Source organism: Salvelinus fontinalis, chromosome 18 (assembly GCF_029448725.1).
Source record: "Salvelinus fontinalis isolate EN_2023a chromosome 18, ASM2944872v1, whole genome shotgun sequence".
In the NCBI taxonomy this organism is placed as follows: Eukaryota; Metazoa; Chordata; class Actinopteri; order Salmoniformes; family Salmonidae; genus Salvelinus; species Salvelinus fontinalis.
In genome coordinates, this window is record NC_074682.1 from 48,494,945 (window position 1) to 48,512,433 (window position 17,489).

General features: G+C 42.3%; 1 protein-coding gene across 10 annotated transcripts in view; it reads right to left on the minus strand.

Moving 5' to 3' along the window:
- LOC129815685 (ral GTPase-activating protein subunit beta-like) overlaps positions 1–17,489 on the minus strand; it is a 53,171-nt gene that overhangs the window by 13,805 nt on the left and 21,877 nt on the right. For 6 of the 10 annotated variants that reach the window (XM_055869709.1, XM_055869704.1, XM_055869703.1 and 3 more), the window contains 9 exons: positions 14,880–15,081; positions 14,479–14,646; positions 13,697–13,811; positions 13,174–13,321; positions 12,518–12,582; positions 12,056–12,194; positions 6,968–7,101; positions 6,445–6,627; positions 5,657–5,808 (listed from right to left, as the gene is read on the minus strand). In XM_055869709.1, the coding sequence (XP_055725684.1) occupies positions 5,657–5,808; positions 6,445–6,627; positions 6,968–7,101; positions 12,056–12,194; positions 12,518–12,582; positions 13,174–13,321; positions 13,697–13,811; positions 14,479–14,646; positions 14,880–15,081 (1,306 nt within the window). The remainder of the gene's footprint in view (positions 1–5,656; positions 5,809–6,444; positions 6,628–6,967; positions 7,102–12,055; positions 12,195–12,517; positions 12,583–13,173; positions 13,322–13,696; positions 13,812–14,478; positions 14,647–14,879; positions 15,082–17,489) is intronic. The other 4 variants (XM_055869711.1, XM_055869706.1, XM_055869710.1 and 1 more) reach the window with 2 other exon arrangements.

The following is a 17,489-nucleotide window of genomic DNA, read 5'->3' on the forward strand; positions in this document are numbered from 1 at the left end:
ATCTCTGTAGCACTCCACCAATCAGGCATTTATGGTAGAGTGGCCAGACGGAAGCCACTCCTCAGTAAAAAGCACGTGACTGTCCGCATGGAGTTTGCCAAAAGGCACCTAAATGACTCTCAGACCATGAGAAACAAGATTCTCTGGTCTGATGAAACCAAGATTTAACTTTTTGGCCTGAATGCAAAGCGTCACATCTGGAGGAAACCTGGCACTATCCCTGTGGTGAAGCATGGTGGTGGCAGCATCATGCTGTGGGGATATTTTTCAGCAGCAGGGACTGGGAGACTAGTCAGGATCGAGGGAAAGATGAACAGAGCAAAGTACAGTAAGATCACTGATTTTTTTTTTTTTTTTACTTGCTCCAGAGCACTCAGGACCTCTGACTGGGACAAAGGTTCACCTTCCAACAGGATAACAACCCTAAGTACACAGCCAAGATAACGCAGGAGTGGCTTCGGGACAAGTCACTGAATGTCCTTGAGTGGCCCAGCCAGAGCCCGGACATAGACTCGATCAAACATCTCTGGAGAGAGCTGAAAATAGCTGTGCAGCGATGCTTCTCATCCAACCTGACAGAACTTGAGAGGATCTGCAAAGAAGAATGGGAGAAACTCCCCAAATACAGGTGTGACAAGCTTATAGCGTCATACCCAAGATGACTCAAGGCTGTAATCGCTGCCAAAGGTGTTCCAATGAAGTACTGAGTAAAGGGTCTGAATACTTATGTAAATATAATTTCAGTTTTGTTTTTATAAATTAGCAAACACTTCTAAAAACCTGTTGTTGCTTTGTCGTCATTATGGGGTAGGGTGTGTAGATTGAGGGGGGAAAAAAACAATGGATGCCACCTTTCCCCTGCTACAGCTGCCCCAGTCAATTGTAAGTGCTGTTATTGTGAAGTGGAAACGTCTAGGAGCAATAACGGCTTAGCCGCGAAGTGGTAGGCCACGCATGCTCGCAGAACGGGACCGCCGAGTGCTGAAGCGTATAAAAATCGTCTGTCCGTGGTTGCAACACTTACTACAGAGTTCCAAACTGCCTCTGGAAGCAACGTCAGCACAATAACTGAGCTTCATGAAAATGGGTTTCCAAGGACGAGCAGCTGCACACAAGCCTAAGATCATGCAATGTCAAGCGTTAGCTGGAGTGGTGTAAAAAAATTAATAAAATGCATAGTGCAAACTAATGTTTGGTGGAGGAGGAATAATGGTTTGTGGTTGTTTTTCATGGTTCGTGCCCCTTAGTTCCAGTGAAAGGAAATCTTAACGCTACAGAATATAATGACATTCTAGCCAATTCTGTACCTCCAACTTTGTGGCAACAGTTTGGGGAAGGCCCTTTCTTGTTTCAACATGACAATGCCCCTGTGCACAAAGCAAGGTCCAAACAGAAATGGCTTGTTGCGATCGTGTGGAAAAGCTTGACTGGCCTGCACAGAGCCCTGACCTCAATCCCATCAAACACCTTTGGGAAGAATTGGAACGTCGACTGCGAGCCAGGCCTAATCGCCCAACATCAGTGCCCTCACCTCATTAATGCTTGAGGCTGAATGGAAGCAAGTCCCCGCAGCAACGTTCCAACATCTAGTGGAAAGCCTTAGAAGAGTGGAGGCTGTTATAGCGGCAAAGGGGGGACCAAATCCATAATAATGGCCATGATTTTGGAATGAGATATTTGACAAGCAGGTGTCCACATACTTTTGGTGTGTGTGTGTGGTAGTGGTAGAGCGCTCAGGACCTCAGACTGGGGCGGGCAGGAGTACATACATACGTATGTATGCATGTACGTACGCCCCAGTCTGAGGTCCTGAGCGCTCTACCACACACAATACCATTTGAGTGATGGGGAATATACAAGGGCAGTCAATGAATGCATTCAACTCAAATCACAATTAAAAACAATTGTTAATACCTTCAAACCATGAACTGAATTTCAATGAATTCTCTGAACTGTGTTGAAATGGAATTTCCCTAAACCCCTCTACTGTGGTTTGAATTGTGTTTTACCACCATCTGCTGGTGTACTATGGTATTACCATAAAGTCCCTCCAACGTTTTAACCTCCATCTTTGCATATGAATCTCTGATCACAGTCAATATCAAGGACTAGTAAATATGTATGGACCTCAGAGATGCAAAGCAGACTTCCTATTCTGCTATGCATAATGCAAAGAACGTACATCTTCCAAATAATTGATTCTCAGGAGAAAGGACCTCGATAGTTCCCTTGCCGTTTTGCACCTTTTCACTAAAGGTGGATCTTTCATATTTTATAGTGAGTGGATCAATGTTTCACTGCATTACCAAGATATCCAGGCTCCAATAGGTGTGGATACTGAATTACCAAGATATCCAGGCTCCAATAGGTGTGGATACTGCATTACGAAGATATCCAGGCTCTAATAGGTGTGGATACTGAATTACCAAGATATCCAGGCTCTAATAGGTGTGGATACTGAATTACCAAGATATCCAGGCTCTAATAGGTGTGATATCCAGGCTCCAATAGGTGTGGATACTGCATACAGCCCAACAAGATGTAAATAGGCATAGATATTGCATACAGCCAGTGGTGTAAAGTACTTAAGTTGTTTTTTGGGGTATCTGTACTTTACTATTTATATTTTTGACAACTTTTAGTTCAAAACATTCCTAGAGAAAATGCACTTTTTACTACATACATTTTTCCTGACACCCAAAAGTACATTTTGAATGCTTAGCAGGACAGTAAAATTGCCTAATTCACACACTTACCAAGAGAGCATCCCTGGTCATCCCTACCGCCTCTGATCTGGTGGACTAAACACATGCTTCATTTTTAACTGATGTCTGAGTGTTGGAGTTTGCCCCTGGCTATCTGTAAATAAAATTTTAAAAAGCAAATCGTGCTGTCTGGTTTGCCTAATAAAAGGAATTTGAAATGATATAGAATTTTACTTTTGATACTTAAGTATATTTGGGCAATTACATTTACTTTTTATACTTAAGTATGTTTAAAACCAAATACTTATAGACTTTTACTCAAGAAGTATTTTACTGGTAGACTTTCACTTGAATCATTTTCTATTAAGGTATCTTTACTTTTACTCAAGTATGACAAGTGGGTACTTTTTCCACTAATGCATGATGCCCAACAAGGTATATGGATGTCATAAGGTGAATGCACCAATTTGTAAGTCGCTCTGGATAAGAGCGTCTGCTAAATGACTTAAATGTAAATGTAAATGTAATGTATAAATAGGCCTGGTTACGGCATGATACCCAACAAGGTATAAATAGGCCTGGTTACGGCATGATACCCAACAAGGTATAAATAGGCGTGGATACTGCATGATGCCCAACAAGGTATAAATAGGCCTGGTTACGGCATGATACCCAACAAGGTATAAATAAGCCTGGTTACGGCATGATACCCAACAAGGTATAAATAGGCGTGGATACTGCATGATGCCCAACAAGGTACAAATAGGTGTGGATACTGCATGATGCCCAACAAGGTATAAATAGGCCTGGTTACGGCATGATACCCAACAAGGTATAAATAGGCGTGGATACCGCATGATGCCCAACAAGGTACAAATAGGTGTGGATACCGCATGATGCCCAACAAGGTACAAATAGGCGTGGATACCGCATGATGCCCAACAAGGTACAAATAGGCGTGGATACTGCATGATGCCCAACAAGGTACAAATAGGTGTGGATACCGCATGATGCCCAACAAGGTACAAATAGGCGTGGATACCGCATGATGCCCAACAAGGTACAAATAGGTGTGGATACCGCATGATGCCCAACAAGGTACAAATAGGTGTGGATACTGCATGATGCCCAACAAGGTACAAATAGGTGTGGATACTGCATGATGCCCAACAAGGTACAAATAGGTGTGGATACTGCATGATGCCCAACAAGGTACAAATAGGTGTGGATACTGCATGATGCCCAACAAGGTACAAATAGGTGTGGATACTGCATGATGCCCAACAAGGTACAAATAGGTGTGGATACTGCATGATGCCCAACAAGGTACAAATAGGTGTGGATACTGCATGATGCCCAACAAGGTACAAATAGGTGTGGATACTGCATGATGCCCAACAAGTTACAAATAGGTGTGGATACTGCATGATGCCCAACAAGGTACAAATAGGTGTGGATACTGCATGATGCCCAACAAGGTACAAATAGGTGTGGATACTGCATGATGCCCAACAAGGTACAAATAGGTGTGGATACTGCATGATGCCCAACAAGGTACAAATAGGCGTGGATACCGCATGATGCCCAACAAGGTACAAATAGGTGTGGATACTGCATGATGCCCAACAAGGTATACATAGGTGTGGATACTGCATGATGCCCAACAAGGTACAAATAGGTGTGGATACTGCATGATGCCCAACAAGGTACAAATAGGTGTGGATACTGCATGATGCCCAACAAGGTACAAATAGGTGTGGATACTGCATGATGCCCAACAAGGTACAAATAGGTGTGGATACTGCATGATGCCCAACAAGGTACAAATAGGTGTGGATACTGCATGATGCCCAACAAGGTACAAATAGGTGTGGATACTGCATGATGCCCAACAAGGTACAAATAGGTGTGGATACTGCATGATGCCCAACAAGGTATACATAGGTGTGGATACTGCATGATGCCCAACAAGGTACAAATAGGTGTGGATACTGCATGATGCCCAACAAGGTATACATAGGTGTGGATACTGCATATAACCCAATCGCTTTGATGAAGTAAGACATTTGCAAACAAAGTTATTGTAAACAAACACTGTATAGCTCCAAAACATGGTTAAAACTATAATTTTGACCTCAGAGGTCCACAAAAACAAGGAGGTGGGACAGCCATTTTGTAGTTTAGCTAAAGGGGCAATATGCAGTTTAAACAACAAAGCAGTGAAACCAAAACTTTTGGTGAACAGCTAATGAATGGGGCCGGAGAAATGAAATCACTCTCAAATTCATAAAACAGAAATATGGATTCAAGGACTGACCATCCATAAAACCCAAACATGTTTTAAGCATGTTTTGAGGCTCTACAGAAAGTAGTCCCTGTACTTAAACCCATCTAAATGTAGGGCTATAGCAACACTTTTGCAGTTGTCCATAGGTATATATTTCCCCAAATCTGCAGTAGCAAAGATGATCTACATACTGACCAGGGAAGAGCCCATTCTGTTATCGACAGGAACCTGTGACAGACCAATCAGGACTCATCTCTCGGCATTTCCAATCACCCCGTATATCTCAGCCAATCATGACTAGCCAGGAAGGATCCTTTCTATCTCCCTGTACAGCTCAGTCCTTTCTCCTTGGTTAAAATAGGCTCATCATTTAACATTTTTATATTTATGGATCCCATGCAAGTTCGTAATTAAGGCACATGAAAGTTGTCATGTTCAAGAAGGCATTTATGGGGGAAAAAGAATAAGAATACAAAATAATTCTAATGCCCTACTGTGAAGTAGGAACTGGCATCAAATGCCTCAAAACTTGTAACATATATCATTAAGTCCAAAAACAGAGGTACCAATAACAGATTACCCATTAAAGAGAGAACTAAAAGGTAATGCATCTTAATAATAATCTTTCCCTACAGAACCATTACTCCTCTCAGGTGGCCCTCACCATGACAGGGTGGCTTCAGCAGCATCCTTCACCCTCATGGAGGCCGGGTTGTGCTCCTTGTCCCCTTTGTAACGCACTTCCTGGTCACCCGTCTTGGACTTGCTGCCTGATATGCCCAGTTCCACGATCTCCAGGACCTCTATCAAACAGTCCTGCAACAAAACACTGTCATTGCATGGCACAAAAGTCAACTGGTGAGTTTAGAGTGTTCATATAAGTCAGAAAGAACACACAAAATTAAGATTAAATCACGCAATGATGTCAAACGGAGGATTTGTGACCATTTGAACAATGAATGATTCAAAACTCAAGAAAAGGTTGATATTGGCTTATATAGCGATAAACTGTGTGAAGTCCAAAAGGTGGCCGTGCATAAATATGGCAGCCTCCATGCACAATGCCTTGTTTTCTAAGTTTGCTGTATTGCAGCTTGCTCTCTGTTACTCTTTTGTATCTGCATTAGCACGTTATACATAATCCCAACTGTAGTTCACAGATGCAAGCAATTTCAAACAACTAAAAAGTAGATGGAGCTGATTTTTTCCATCTTTATGTACCTTGGTCATTCTTAGATGGACAGGACAGTAGGAACACAGATTAAGCCTCGTCCTGGACCAAAACACACTCAAAATCAATAAAGAAGTAAATAGCAACCAGAGTAATTGTGGCTCAAATGCCTTTGAATCATTTGTCATTAAAATTGCTTTCTAGTCCAGTAGCCTACTAGGCTTAATCTGGGAGACCATGCCCAGTAGTAGTCCAGATAGAATGTGTTGTGGTCCCTCTACCTTTTCATTGAGCATGTCAGGGTGTTCTGTCAGCCACACACACAGACACTGGAAGGCTGCCACGATCATAGAGTGGAGGTCTCTGGAGTGGAGGGGGGCAGGCCGGCTGCACTGGTACACGATGTAACCACACACCGAGCTGACCGCACGTTTACGGTCTGCAGACTCCACACTCGTCCTCACCTGAGGAGGAGAGAGACCCAGCAGAGTTTAATGAACGACAACTGAAAGGTCTGTTGTAAAATCTCCTGGCTCTTACTCATCTCCATTGCAGTGTTCATTATCATACCCTTCCCATAGTTGTCTGGCCACCTCATACTGTTTGTTTCCATTACAATTACTAAAATGGGAAAGGAAAGCCATGCTGGCTTTGTTGTCCACCGTCACCTTACAATGTAAGGTTTTACATTTGCTTTAAATGGACAATGTAGGTATCGTTGATAGGACCCCAAGTGGGCATATGGAGCTAAAACGATGGGTTTAAAACGTTGCGTGCCTAATGAACAGGACCCTGGGGCTTTACCTTGGCCAGGCCGGCCAGCAGCTCCAGAGCGGCCAGGGAGATGCTCATGTCAGGCCTCCACTGGGAGTTGAGCCTCTGGGTGACAAGGTGGATGCTGCGGATCAGCAAGCCGGCCGCTGCATCTGTATGGAGAGCTAGGGATATGACCCCCCAGAAGAAAACGCCATACCACGCCACGTCACACAACCACGAGCAGAGGAGGAGAGCTGGGGTTAGTAACTACTGGACCAGGCGGAGCACGTCCAATAAGCATCAGCTACACACACAAAGCAATCGGCATGACGACAGTACTATATGAGCAGTCCTTATGAGGTTGGATATTATGGATGTATTAGGTCAAATTCCATGTTCAATTCATTGAAAAATCCTCATTAGAAGACTATAGACATTTTTCAATTCATGAAATGGCCCCAGCCATTTGTTGCCAATAGAATGGTAGCCAAAATTAGGACAATTTTACCAAACATGCATGTTTGAGTAGAGCTGTTTGTTTGTTTGTAAGTGTTTCAATTGTCTTTCAGAAACTTAGAGGTTCAAATGAAGATGAAGGAAAAGGCAACACTTCAAGTAAAAAACATGTTTCTGTTTGAAATGAACTTGGTCTGAGAAAACCAAGAAATTGCAGTACAGTTGCTGCACACAAGTGTTAGCCTGCATTTAGTTGATGTTCAGCATAGCCATGCATTTGCCCAGTATGTAGTTATTATGAAAGACATTTGCAGCCAGTCAGTGGGTCTAACTTGCGGATGAATCTCAATTGTATTCTCTTCTTGCCTCTTCCTCCACAAAACACATTGGAGAAGATCTGAGGGGAGGAATCTCAGATTTCTGCTCCAATGCTCTTTGAGAAGGTGACATGGAAGGAGGACATGAGGAATCAAGGAAACAGAGATTCACTCCAGGTCTAGGCTCATATTCCAGCTTAAATAAAACAACATGCATAAGCTGTATACACTAACGCATGCAGTTAAGATATTTATGCACAAGTTGCACATGCGGTAGAGCGAGAAGAGCTAGCAAGTGACAGACACACGACCGTCTGCATTCTGATAATATAAGTATCACTGAAATAACACGGCATCACTGCAAATATGAAAATAATAATGCCTTTTTGGGAATCACCTTTACCCAATGTCATACATGTCCACTATACTACTAAAGCATGACTGACAGGAATACAAAAACAAATGAAGACAGTCAACATTCAAAACTATTATAGAAACATTACAGTAAAAGTCTAGCTCAGGGGTATTCAACCTTGGGTCCGCGAAGGTACTGCATGTTGGTCCACAAAAATATAATAATATTTTTATTAATATCGCTAGCAGAAATCTGATTTTGAATTACATACCTAGTAATACCTCCTTGTTTCTCAATTTATAATATTGATCAAATTACACTAATTGGAGCTAATTACACTCACTGGAGAAACTGACATAGGCTTTGAAAAAGCACCCGCAAATAGGGCACCACCAGCGCGAAAAATGGGTCTCCCGAGTGGTGCAGCGGTCTAACGCACTGCATCTCAGTGCTAGAGGCGTCACTTGAAGCCAGGCTGTATCACAACCGGCCATGATCGGGAGTCCCATAGGGTGGCACACAAATTGGCCCAGCGATGTCTGTAGGCCGTCATTGTAAATAAGAATTTGTTCTTAACCGACTTGCCTAGTTAAATAAAGGTTACATTTAAATAGTGCTGCTGGTAATGTTTCTTGACTTGGACATACATGTTAGCCAACACATGGCTAAAAACTTTGTTTAACCAGCTAAACAGCAGCTCTTCTAGCTAATAGGCTATGTTAGAGTTACACTTCCTCTTCCTGTTATAATGTAGAGGTCAAAATAATGAAAAGCTGTCTACCAAATTGATTTTATTTTTATGTTGATTACTTTTTGTCAGTATCTTTAAACCATGAATTGGTTTTCAATTAATTAGCGGAACTGTGTGGAAATGGAATTGGCCTAAACCCCTCTACTGTGGATTGAATTGTGTGGAAGTGTTTTACCACCACCACTGTATTACCATAAAGTCCCCCCCATCACCCTGTTGACCTCCACCTTTGCATAGGATTCCCTGGTAACAGTCAGTGTGGGGATTCTATTAATGCCCCGGTCCTGCCCTAGATGAACCTGGTTAGCGTTGATTGCATTTGTTTTGGAACCAGGCTACCTACAGGGCATAAGCCAGGAGCACCGTTTTGGCTGATGGTGAAGTCGGCTCAAAACAAAGGTGACGTAGGTTAAGCACGTGGAGTAATGGGAGTAATGAGAAGGAGTCTGTGTTTTCACACACAAAAGTGAGTTCTTTTGATAAAAATACTTACTCTGCTTTCCCAATGAAAACTAGTTTGAAAAATCAAACACAGTAAAAGTCAAAAGTTGACACATCTACTACTTTTTCTCTATTATTATTATGTTCTACATTGTAGAATAACAGTGAAGACATCCAAACTATGAAATAACACATGGAATGACGTACTAAAAAAGAAAGAAAAAAAGTTTAATATATATTTCAGATTCTTCAAAGTAGCCACCCTTTGCCTTGACAGCTCTGCACACGCTTGGTATTCTCTCAACCAGCTTCATGAGGTAGTCACCTGGAATGCATTTCAATTAACCGGTGTGCCTTGTTCAAAGTGAATTTGGGGAATTTCTTTCCTTCTTAATGCGTTTGAGCCAATCAGTTGCATTGTGGCAATGTAGGGGTGGTATACAGAATATAGACCTATTTGGTAAAAGACCAAGTTCATATTACGGCAATAACAGCTCAAATAAGCAAAGAGAAACAACAGTCCATCATTACTTGACGACATGAAGGTCAGTCAATGCGGAAAATTAAGAACTTTTAAAAGTTTCTTCAAGTACAGTCGCAAAAACCATCAAGCGCTATGATGAAACTGGCTTTCATGCGTACCGCCACAGGAAAGGAAGACCCAGAGTTACCTCTGCTGCAGAGGATAATTTCATTAGGAGGTACCAGCCTCCGAAATTATAGCCCAAATAAACGCTTCAGAGTTTGAGTAACAGACATCTCAACATTAAGTGTTCAGAGGAGACTGCGTGAATCAGGCCTTCATGATCAAATTGCTGCAAAGAAACCACTATTAAAGGACACCAATAAGATGAAGAGACTTGCTTGGGCCAAGAAGAGACTTGCTTGGGCCAAGAAACACAACCAATGGACATTAGATCAGTGGAAATCTGTCCTTGGTCTGATGAGTCCAATTTAGCGATTTTTGGCTCTAACCGCCATGTCTTTGTGAGACGTAGAGTAGGTGAACGGATGATCTCCACGTGTGTAGTTCCCACCGTGAAGCATGGAGGTGGTGTGATGGTGCTTTGCTGGTAATACTGTCAGTGATTTATTTAGAATTCAAGGCACAATTACCCAGCATGGCTACCACAGCATTCTGTAGCGATATACCATCCCATCTGGTTTGTGCTTAGTGGGACTATCATTTGTTTTTTTTAACAGGACAATGACCTAAAGCACACCTCCAGGTTGTATAAGAGCTATTTGACCAAGAAGGAGAGTGATGGAGTGCTGCATCAGATGACCTGGCCTCCACAATCACCCGACCTCAACACAATTGAGATGGTTTGAGATGAGTTGGACCGTAGAGTGAAGGAAAAGCAGCCAACATGTGCTTAGCATATGTGGGAACTCCTTCAAGATTGTTGGAAAAGCATTCCAAGTGAAGCTGGTTGAGAGAATGCCAAGACTGTGCAAAGCTGTTATCAAGGCAAAGGGTGGCTACTTTAAAGAATCTAAAATAAAATATATTTTGGTTTGTTTAACACTTTTTTGGTTACTACATGATTTCATGTGTTATTTCATAGTTTTGATGTCTTCACTATTATTCTACAATGAAGAAAATAGTAAAAATAAAGAAAAACCCTTGAATGAGTAGGTGTAACCAAACGTTTGACTGGTGCTGTATAATTTGTGTGACAAAATGACCATGAGGTGCAGATCACTGTTCGATTTGAGAAGGGCGCTCCTCTACCCCACTTTTTCCCGTGCACGTCAAGGGCCATTGCCCTGGGGCAATTAACCGAACTTCCTCAATATCAAGGACTAGTAAATACTTCTGTTTTTTATTTTTAATACATTTGCAAAAATGTCTAAAAAACGTTTTTCGCTTTGTCATTATGAGGTATTGTGTGTAGATTAATGAGGGAAAAAACTTTATTTAATCCATTTTAGAATAAGGCTGTAACGCAACACAATTTGAATACTTTCTGAACACGCTGTATATATAAAAAAATCCATTGTTGGACATAAAAGACTAAAAACACCAGGAAATCAGCTCCAAGTGATATACATTTTGGAAATCCGTTCCCATCGTATAGAAATGTAAGAAAGGTTTGAAATGGTTATGTTTTAGTCAAATATTATCTGTTTGGGCTTCATGTGGTCAATTTGCCGTCTGCAGTTGATGACCCCTGGGCTCGGGTTAACTAACTAGGAAGGGCCTAGAGGTCACTAACTAGGAAGGGCCTAGAGGTCACTAACTAGGAAGGGCCTAGAGGTCACTAACTAGGAAGGGCCTAGAGGTCACTAACTAGGAAGGGCCTAGAGGTCACTAACTAGGAAGAGCCTAGAGGTCACTAACTAGGAAGGGCCTTGAGGTCACTAACTAGGAAGGGCCTTGAGGTCACTAACTAGGAAGGGCCTTGAGGTCACTAACTAGGAAGGGCCTTGAGGTCACTAACTAGGAAGGGCCTTGAGGTCACTAACTAGGAAGGGCCTTGAGGTCACTAACTAGGAAGAGCCTAGAGGTCACTAACTAGGAAGGGCCTAGAGGTCGCTAACTAGGAAGAGCTAGGCTAAATAACTAGGAAGGTTGGTTGATTGATTTTGGCAGACATGGGTTCAAACAGTATTTATTTTATTTTATAATACTTCAGCTGCCCTCGATTGAGCTTCCCTGGCACAATGGCGCCAACTGAATAGTCTCAAAAGTGCATACCCGGCCTACTTGGTACTCAGAGCATGCTCAATGAAACGCTCCAAGAAAGCAAATATTTGAACACAAGTCTGGATTTTGGAACAGTGCTCATGAATGTGTTCTCCAAGGGGCTCACCGTAGTCTCTGAGGAGGGCCTGGGTGGGCCTCTCTCTGTCAGGGGTGGTGGCTTCAGAGCTGCCCCCACTGGTATTGCTGATGCCACTGTTGTTCCTGCTGTGGCTCTTGGCCAGTGCATTGCTGCCGTCCACAATGCCCTGTTGGGGTGGCATTGTCACAGTCTGCTCAGATCATTAAAAGGGATATTTTACTCAAAAACAAAACAGATTTTAGTATTTTGTTCATTAGTCTACATAAAACATCTTTGTGGACTAATGAACAAAATACATTTGAGTAAAATATCCTTTAAATACAAAATGTATGGTGACCTCTTGCCAGGTTTCTAAACTCTTTCCTGGTTAAATAAAAGGTCACATATTTGTTTTACAGATATCTCTTAGCTACATGTTTTGTTCAGTTTATTTTATTTCTGGTTGAGTGAGCGTTTCTACAGCGTGGAGAACAAAAGCATTGGTCTCACCACCTCTGCTTGGGCACCAGTGGACTCCAGGAGAGCAGAGTCTTGGACAATGTTGAGCATTGCACCTGTACAGAGAAAAGGCTCTTCATTATTATATTCATTCCAGGGTGATTCTGCACTACGTAAAAGAGATAACTGTTTTGGCAGGGTGAAAGTACAAACACTTCCCATGTTCGAACACACACACACACACGAGACACCCATATCAAAGCACGCCTCCAGGACACAAATCTGGTTCTCAGTCGCATTTCCTAATGAGGATTAAAACCGTGACTAAATCAGTAGTCAACCTTTATTTTTTTAAATGAACCTTTAATTTCACTAGACACGTCAGTTAAGAACAAATTCCTATTTTCAATGACGGCCTACCCCGACCAAACCCAAACCTCGGACGACGCTGGTCCAATTGTGCACTGCCCAATGCCCCATTGGGCAGTGCACAATTGGACCAGCGTCGTCCAATTGTGGCCGGTTGTGATACAGCCTGGAATCGAACCAGGGGCTGTAGTGACGCCTCAAGCACTGAGATGCAGTGCCTTAGACCGCTGCCCTTATTATTAAATAATAATACATTCAATTTTATAACACACTTTTCATTGTAAAACAACCAAAGATCAAATGAAAAAAATGGGTAGAGAAAGTGAAGATGAACTAACCCAGGATCATCTGTGTGTTGGTGGGGTCCGTCTCCGTCTGGAGCGCTCCTATTAGGATGTTGACCAATCGCAGCTTGAGGGAGACGAAGGAGACAGCCTTGTCGTGCAGAGAGTTGTCGTCGTTGCTGAACTTACCCTCCAAGAGCACCTGGAACATACAAATTATACATGTGGTTGACTTTGCACTTAGACAACCGTCAAGAACTACAGGGCATTGCAACTGTTCACTAAAACTAAAACAGACAGTTCAATAGAAATTCAGTACAACACAAAACGTTTAAATAAGTCCAAATCACCATCCATCGATTGTAACTATATGTAAACTATAAGATCCATCCATACCATGTCCTCATTTTATTTGGTGCTAATTTTTTCTATTAATTTAGGGAATAAGACATATTAGCTGTTTCTACACAACTAATGGTGTGGGACTTGGAGCATCTTGAAGAGGTTTGAAAACATCTGACAAACGTTGGTTTTAGACTGTTGTTCCTTTCATGACAAGTGAGTGTAACAGGTTTACCTCTGACTTGACCTTGCCAAAGTGGTGTGGCAGAGGCAGCATGGACATCAGGATGTTGATGGATGCTCTCCTCAGGTCTGTGGGGTTCACATATGTCTTAAACTTTGACAGCTCTCTGGAGAGGAGAAAGAACAAGTTACTTTAATTCAAACGAAACATTCAAAGGAGTTAGGCTCCGTTCAATGTTGGTCACTTTAGTTAACTCCTTTTGAATATTTGTTATTGGAGTTACACTTAACTCAAATGATAAACATTAAAAAGGAGACAGCAGTCAGATACACTATTTAACCAACAATCAATTGTCCACTGATAAGACTCCTCAAACTATTTCTTACATTGACACGTGACTTTGTTTCAAGCGTATACAGTGAGTTTTGTTAAATGTTAATTTCTGGGCATTTCCCTTCTGTGACACTAACAGACAAACTTCACCCAAAGAACGAAACACACCTATTTCTGTCAACACTGCATTCCTTATGCCTGCAGATGTCCTTAACACAGACCATTTGACTAATTGTCTATCAAACATCATAAGACTAATTAGGCAAAGTACATTTCCTGAGGAAAATGCTTCAGCTGTAAAAGCGCATTTGGAGAAACACCGCCACTGTTCACCCCCAGCACATTTGTAATTGTTTATAATACATACTTTTCTGTTCTATCATGCGTGCAATGATTTCCAATGATTTCCAAGGGGGAAAAACATTGTTAGCTGTTTGAGGTCATTTCTTGGTTTGTTTTTGTAATATCGGCAGCTTTAATATAGATGTAGCATTCGTCACCGGTCAGGGAGGATGTTCTCCAGAGCAGAAATGAAGTAGGGGACCACCACGTTGATGCCCTTCAGGTCGGAGCAGAAGAGGGCAGAAGAGTTGAGGATGATGCTGGCCAGGACCGGTCGGCAGATGTAGTCAGAGATCTGGAGGCCCTGGATAAGAACCATGTAGAACCTGGGGGGGTGGAGACAGAAGGGTTTGGTTGAAGTAGAGTTTTTAGGCATACCTAGAGTATGATGAACAGCCACATAACTCTGGTCCTGGGAACACAAAGTGGTGCATATTCTTGTTTTTGCCCCAAATTAACTTGATGAATTTAATCATGTGTGTTAAAGCGAGGTCAGAAAGTAAAATGTGCACCCTTTTAGGACCAGGACCGGGAAACACTACGTAAAACATGTGGCTACCTGGACAGGTAAACGGGCAGGATCTCCTCGCCGGTCTTCTTGCTGCAGAAGATCCTGCAGAGGGTCCCACAGGCCTCGGCCCGGCCCGACTCATAGTTGTCGGGGAACTCGTTGGCATCGAACATGGGGTTGGACACCATGGTGTCTGTGGACATCAGGGAGCCCTGCCTCCTCGGCTCCACGCCTGCCTGAGTGGCCAGGGCTGGGAATGGGGGGGGAAGAGGGGAGAGAGAGGAAGGGGGTAGAGAGAGAGAGAGAGAAACACAATAATGGGGAATGGTAAAGGATAGAGGTAGAAAAGTGAGAGAAAGTGGAGGGATAGAGAAATTTGGTGGAATTAGAAAAGAGGAGAGCGAGAGAGGACAGAGAAGATGTGTTAGATCAAAGGTCAAAAGCAGAAGCCACTGACAATAAGTGGTTATAAAAAGTAGCTGCTTTAAAACTGAAAATAAACGTCAAAAGACAGGGGTCATTTTCCAAAGACAGATATTTTTCTGCCATTGAAAACCTTGGGCAGGCCGCCAAAGCAATTTTACAGTACGCATCAGTCCAAATTGTGTAAAAAAATTAAAAAAAATAAAAAACATCTAGAAATACATTTTCGGGATGGAAAATTTCAGTGTAAACTTAAAAACGACAAAAGCCTCTAAAATGCAGCTGCGCCGACGGCCCGACTGCGCCCATTGCCCCGCCCACAACCTAAGGCCCTTTTTGATCCAGAAAAGCCCTGAAAGATCAAAGACATCAGTGAGCTGAGAAAAGCCCTGAAAGATGCCTCTAAGATCTCGATGAGCTGAGAAATGTTTTCAAACGTTGTGCTAATGGAACGGTACAACAGAGGATATTTACTATCAAGTTTATTTACTTTAACCTGACTGCCTTTAAACTGAAAGCTCTACACCCTATAAAAAGTGCTATGGGCCCTGATCAAAAGTAGTGCACTACAGTTGGAAGTTTACATACACTTAGGTTGGAGTCATTAAAACTCGTTTTTCAACCACTCCACAAAATATCTTGTTAACAAACTAGTTTTGGCAAGTCGGTTAGGACATCTACTTTGTGCATGACACAAGTAATTTATCCAACAATTGTTTACAGACAGATTATGTCACTTATAATTCACTGTATCACAATTCCAGTGGGTCAGAAGTTTACATACATTAAGTTGACTGTGCCTTTAAACAGCTTGGAAAATTCCAGAAAATTATGTCATGGGTTTAGAAGCTTCTGATAGGCTAATTGACATAATTCGAGTCAATTGTAGGTGTACCTGTGGATGTATTTCAAGGCCTACCTTCAAACTCTGTGCCTCTTTGCTTGACATCATGGGAAAATCAAAAGAAATGAGCCAAGACCACAGAAAAAAAATTGTAGCCCCCCACAAGTCTGGTTCATCCTTGGGAGCAATTTCCAAACGCCTGGAGGTACAACGTTCATCTGTACAAACAATAGTATGCAAGTACAAACACCATGGGACCACGCTGCCGTCATACTGCTTAGGATGGAGATGCATTCTGTCTCCTAGAGATGAACATACTTTGGTGCAAAAAGAGCAAATCAATCCCAGAACAACAGCAAAGGACCTTGTGAAGATGCTGGAGGAAACAGGTACAAAAGTATCTATATCCACAGTAAAACGAGTCCTATATCGACATAACCTGAAAGACCGCTCAGCAAGGAAGAAGCCACTGCTCCAAAACTGCCATAAAAAAGCCAGACTACGGTTTGCAACTGCACATGGGGACAAAGATCCTACTTTTTGGAGAAATGTCCTCTGGTCTGATGATTCAAAAATAGAACTGTTTGGCCATAATGACCATAGTTATGTTTGGAGGAAAAAGGGGGAGGCTTGCAAGCCAAAGAACTACATCACAACCGTGAAGCACGGGGGTGGCAGCATCATGTTGTGGGGGTGCTATGCTGCAGGAGGGACTGGTGCACTTCACAAAATAGATGGCATCATGAGGCAGGTATATTGAAGCAACATCTCAAGATATCAGTCAGGAAGTTGAGGCTTGGTCGCAAATTGGTCTTCCAAATGAACAATGACCACAAGCATACTTCCAAAGATGTGGCAAAATGGCCTAAGGACAAGAAAGTCAAGGTATTGGAGTGGCCATCACAAAGCCCTGACCTCAATCCTATAGAAAATGTATGGCCAGAAATGAAAAAGCGTGTGCGAGCAAGGAGGCCTACAAACCTGACTCAGTTACACCAGCTCTGTCAGGAGGAATGGGCCAAAATTCACCCAACTTATTGTGGGAAGCTTTTTGGAAGACTACTCAAAACAAGTTAAGCTATTTAAAGGCAACGCTACCAAATACTAATTGTGTATGTAAACTTCTGACCCACTGGGAATGTGCTGAAATAAATCATTCTCTACTATTATTCTGACATGTCACATTCTATAAATAAAGTGGTGATCCTAACTGACCTAAGACAGGGAATTTTTACTAGGATTAAATGTCAGGAATTGTGAAAAACTGAGTTTAAATGTATTTGGCTCAGGTGTAACTTCCAACTTCAACTGTATATCGGGTGCCATTTCGGATGCAACACATACGTTGTGAAAGGGAACCTTTACAACGCTTTAGTCTTGCCATTTTGCTC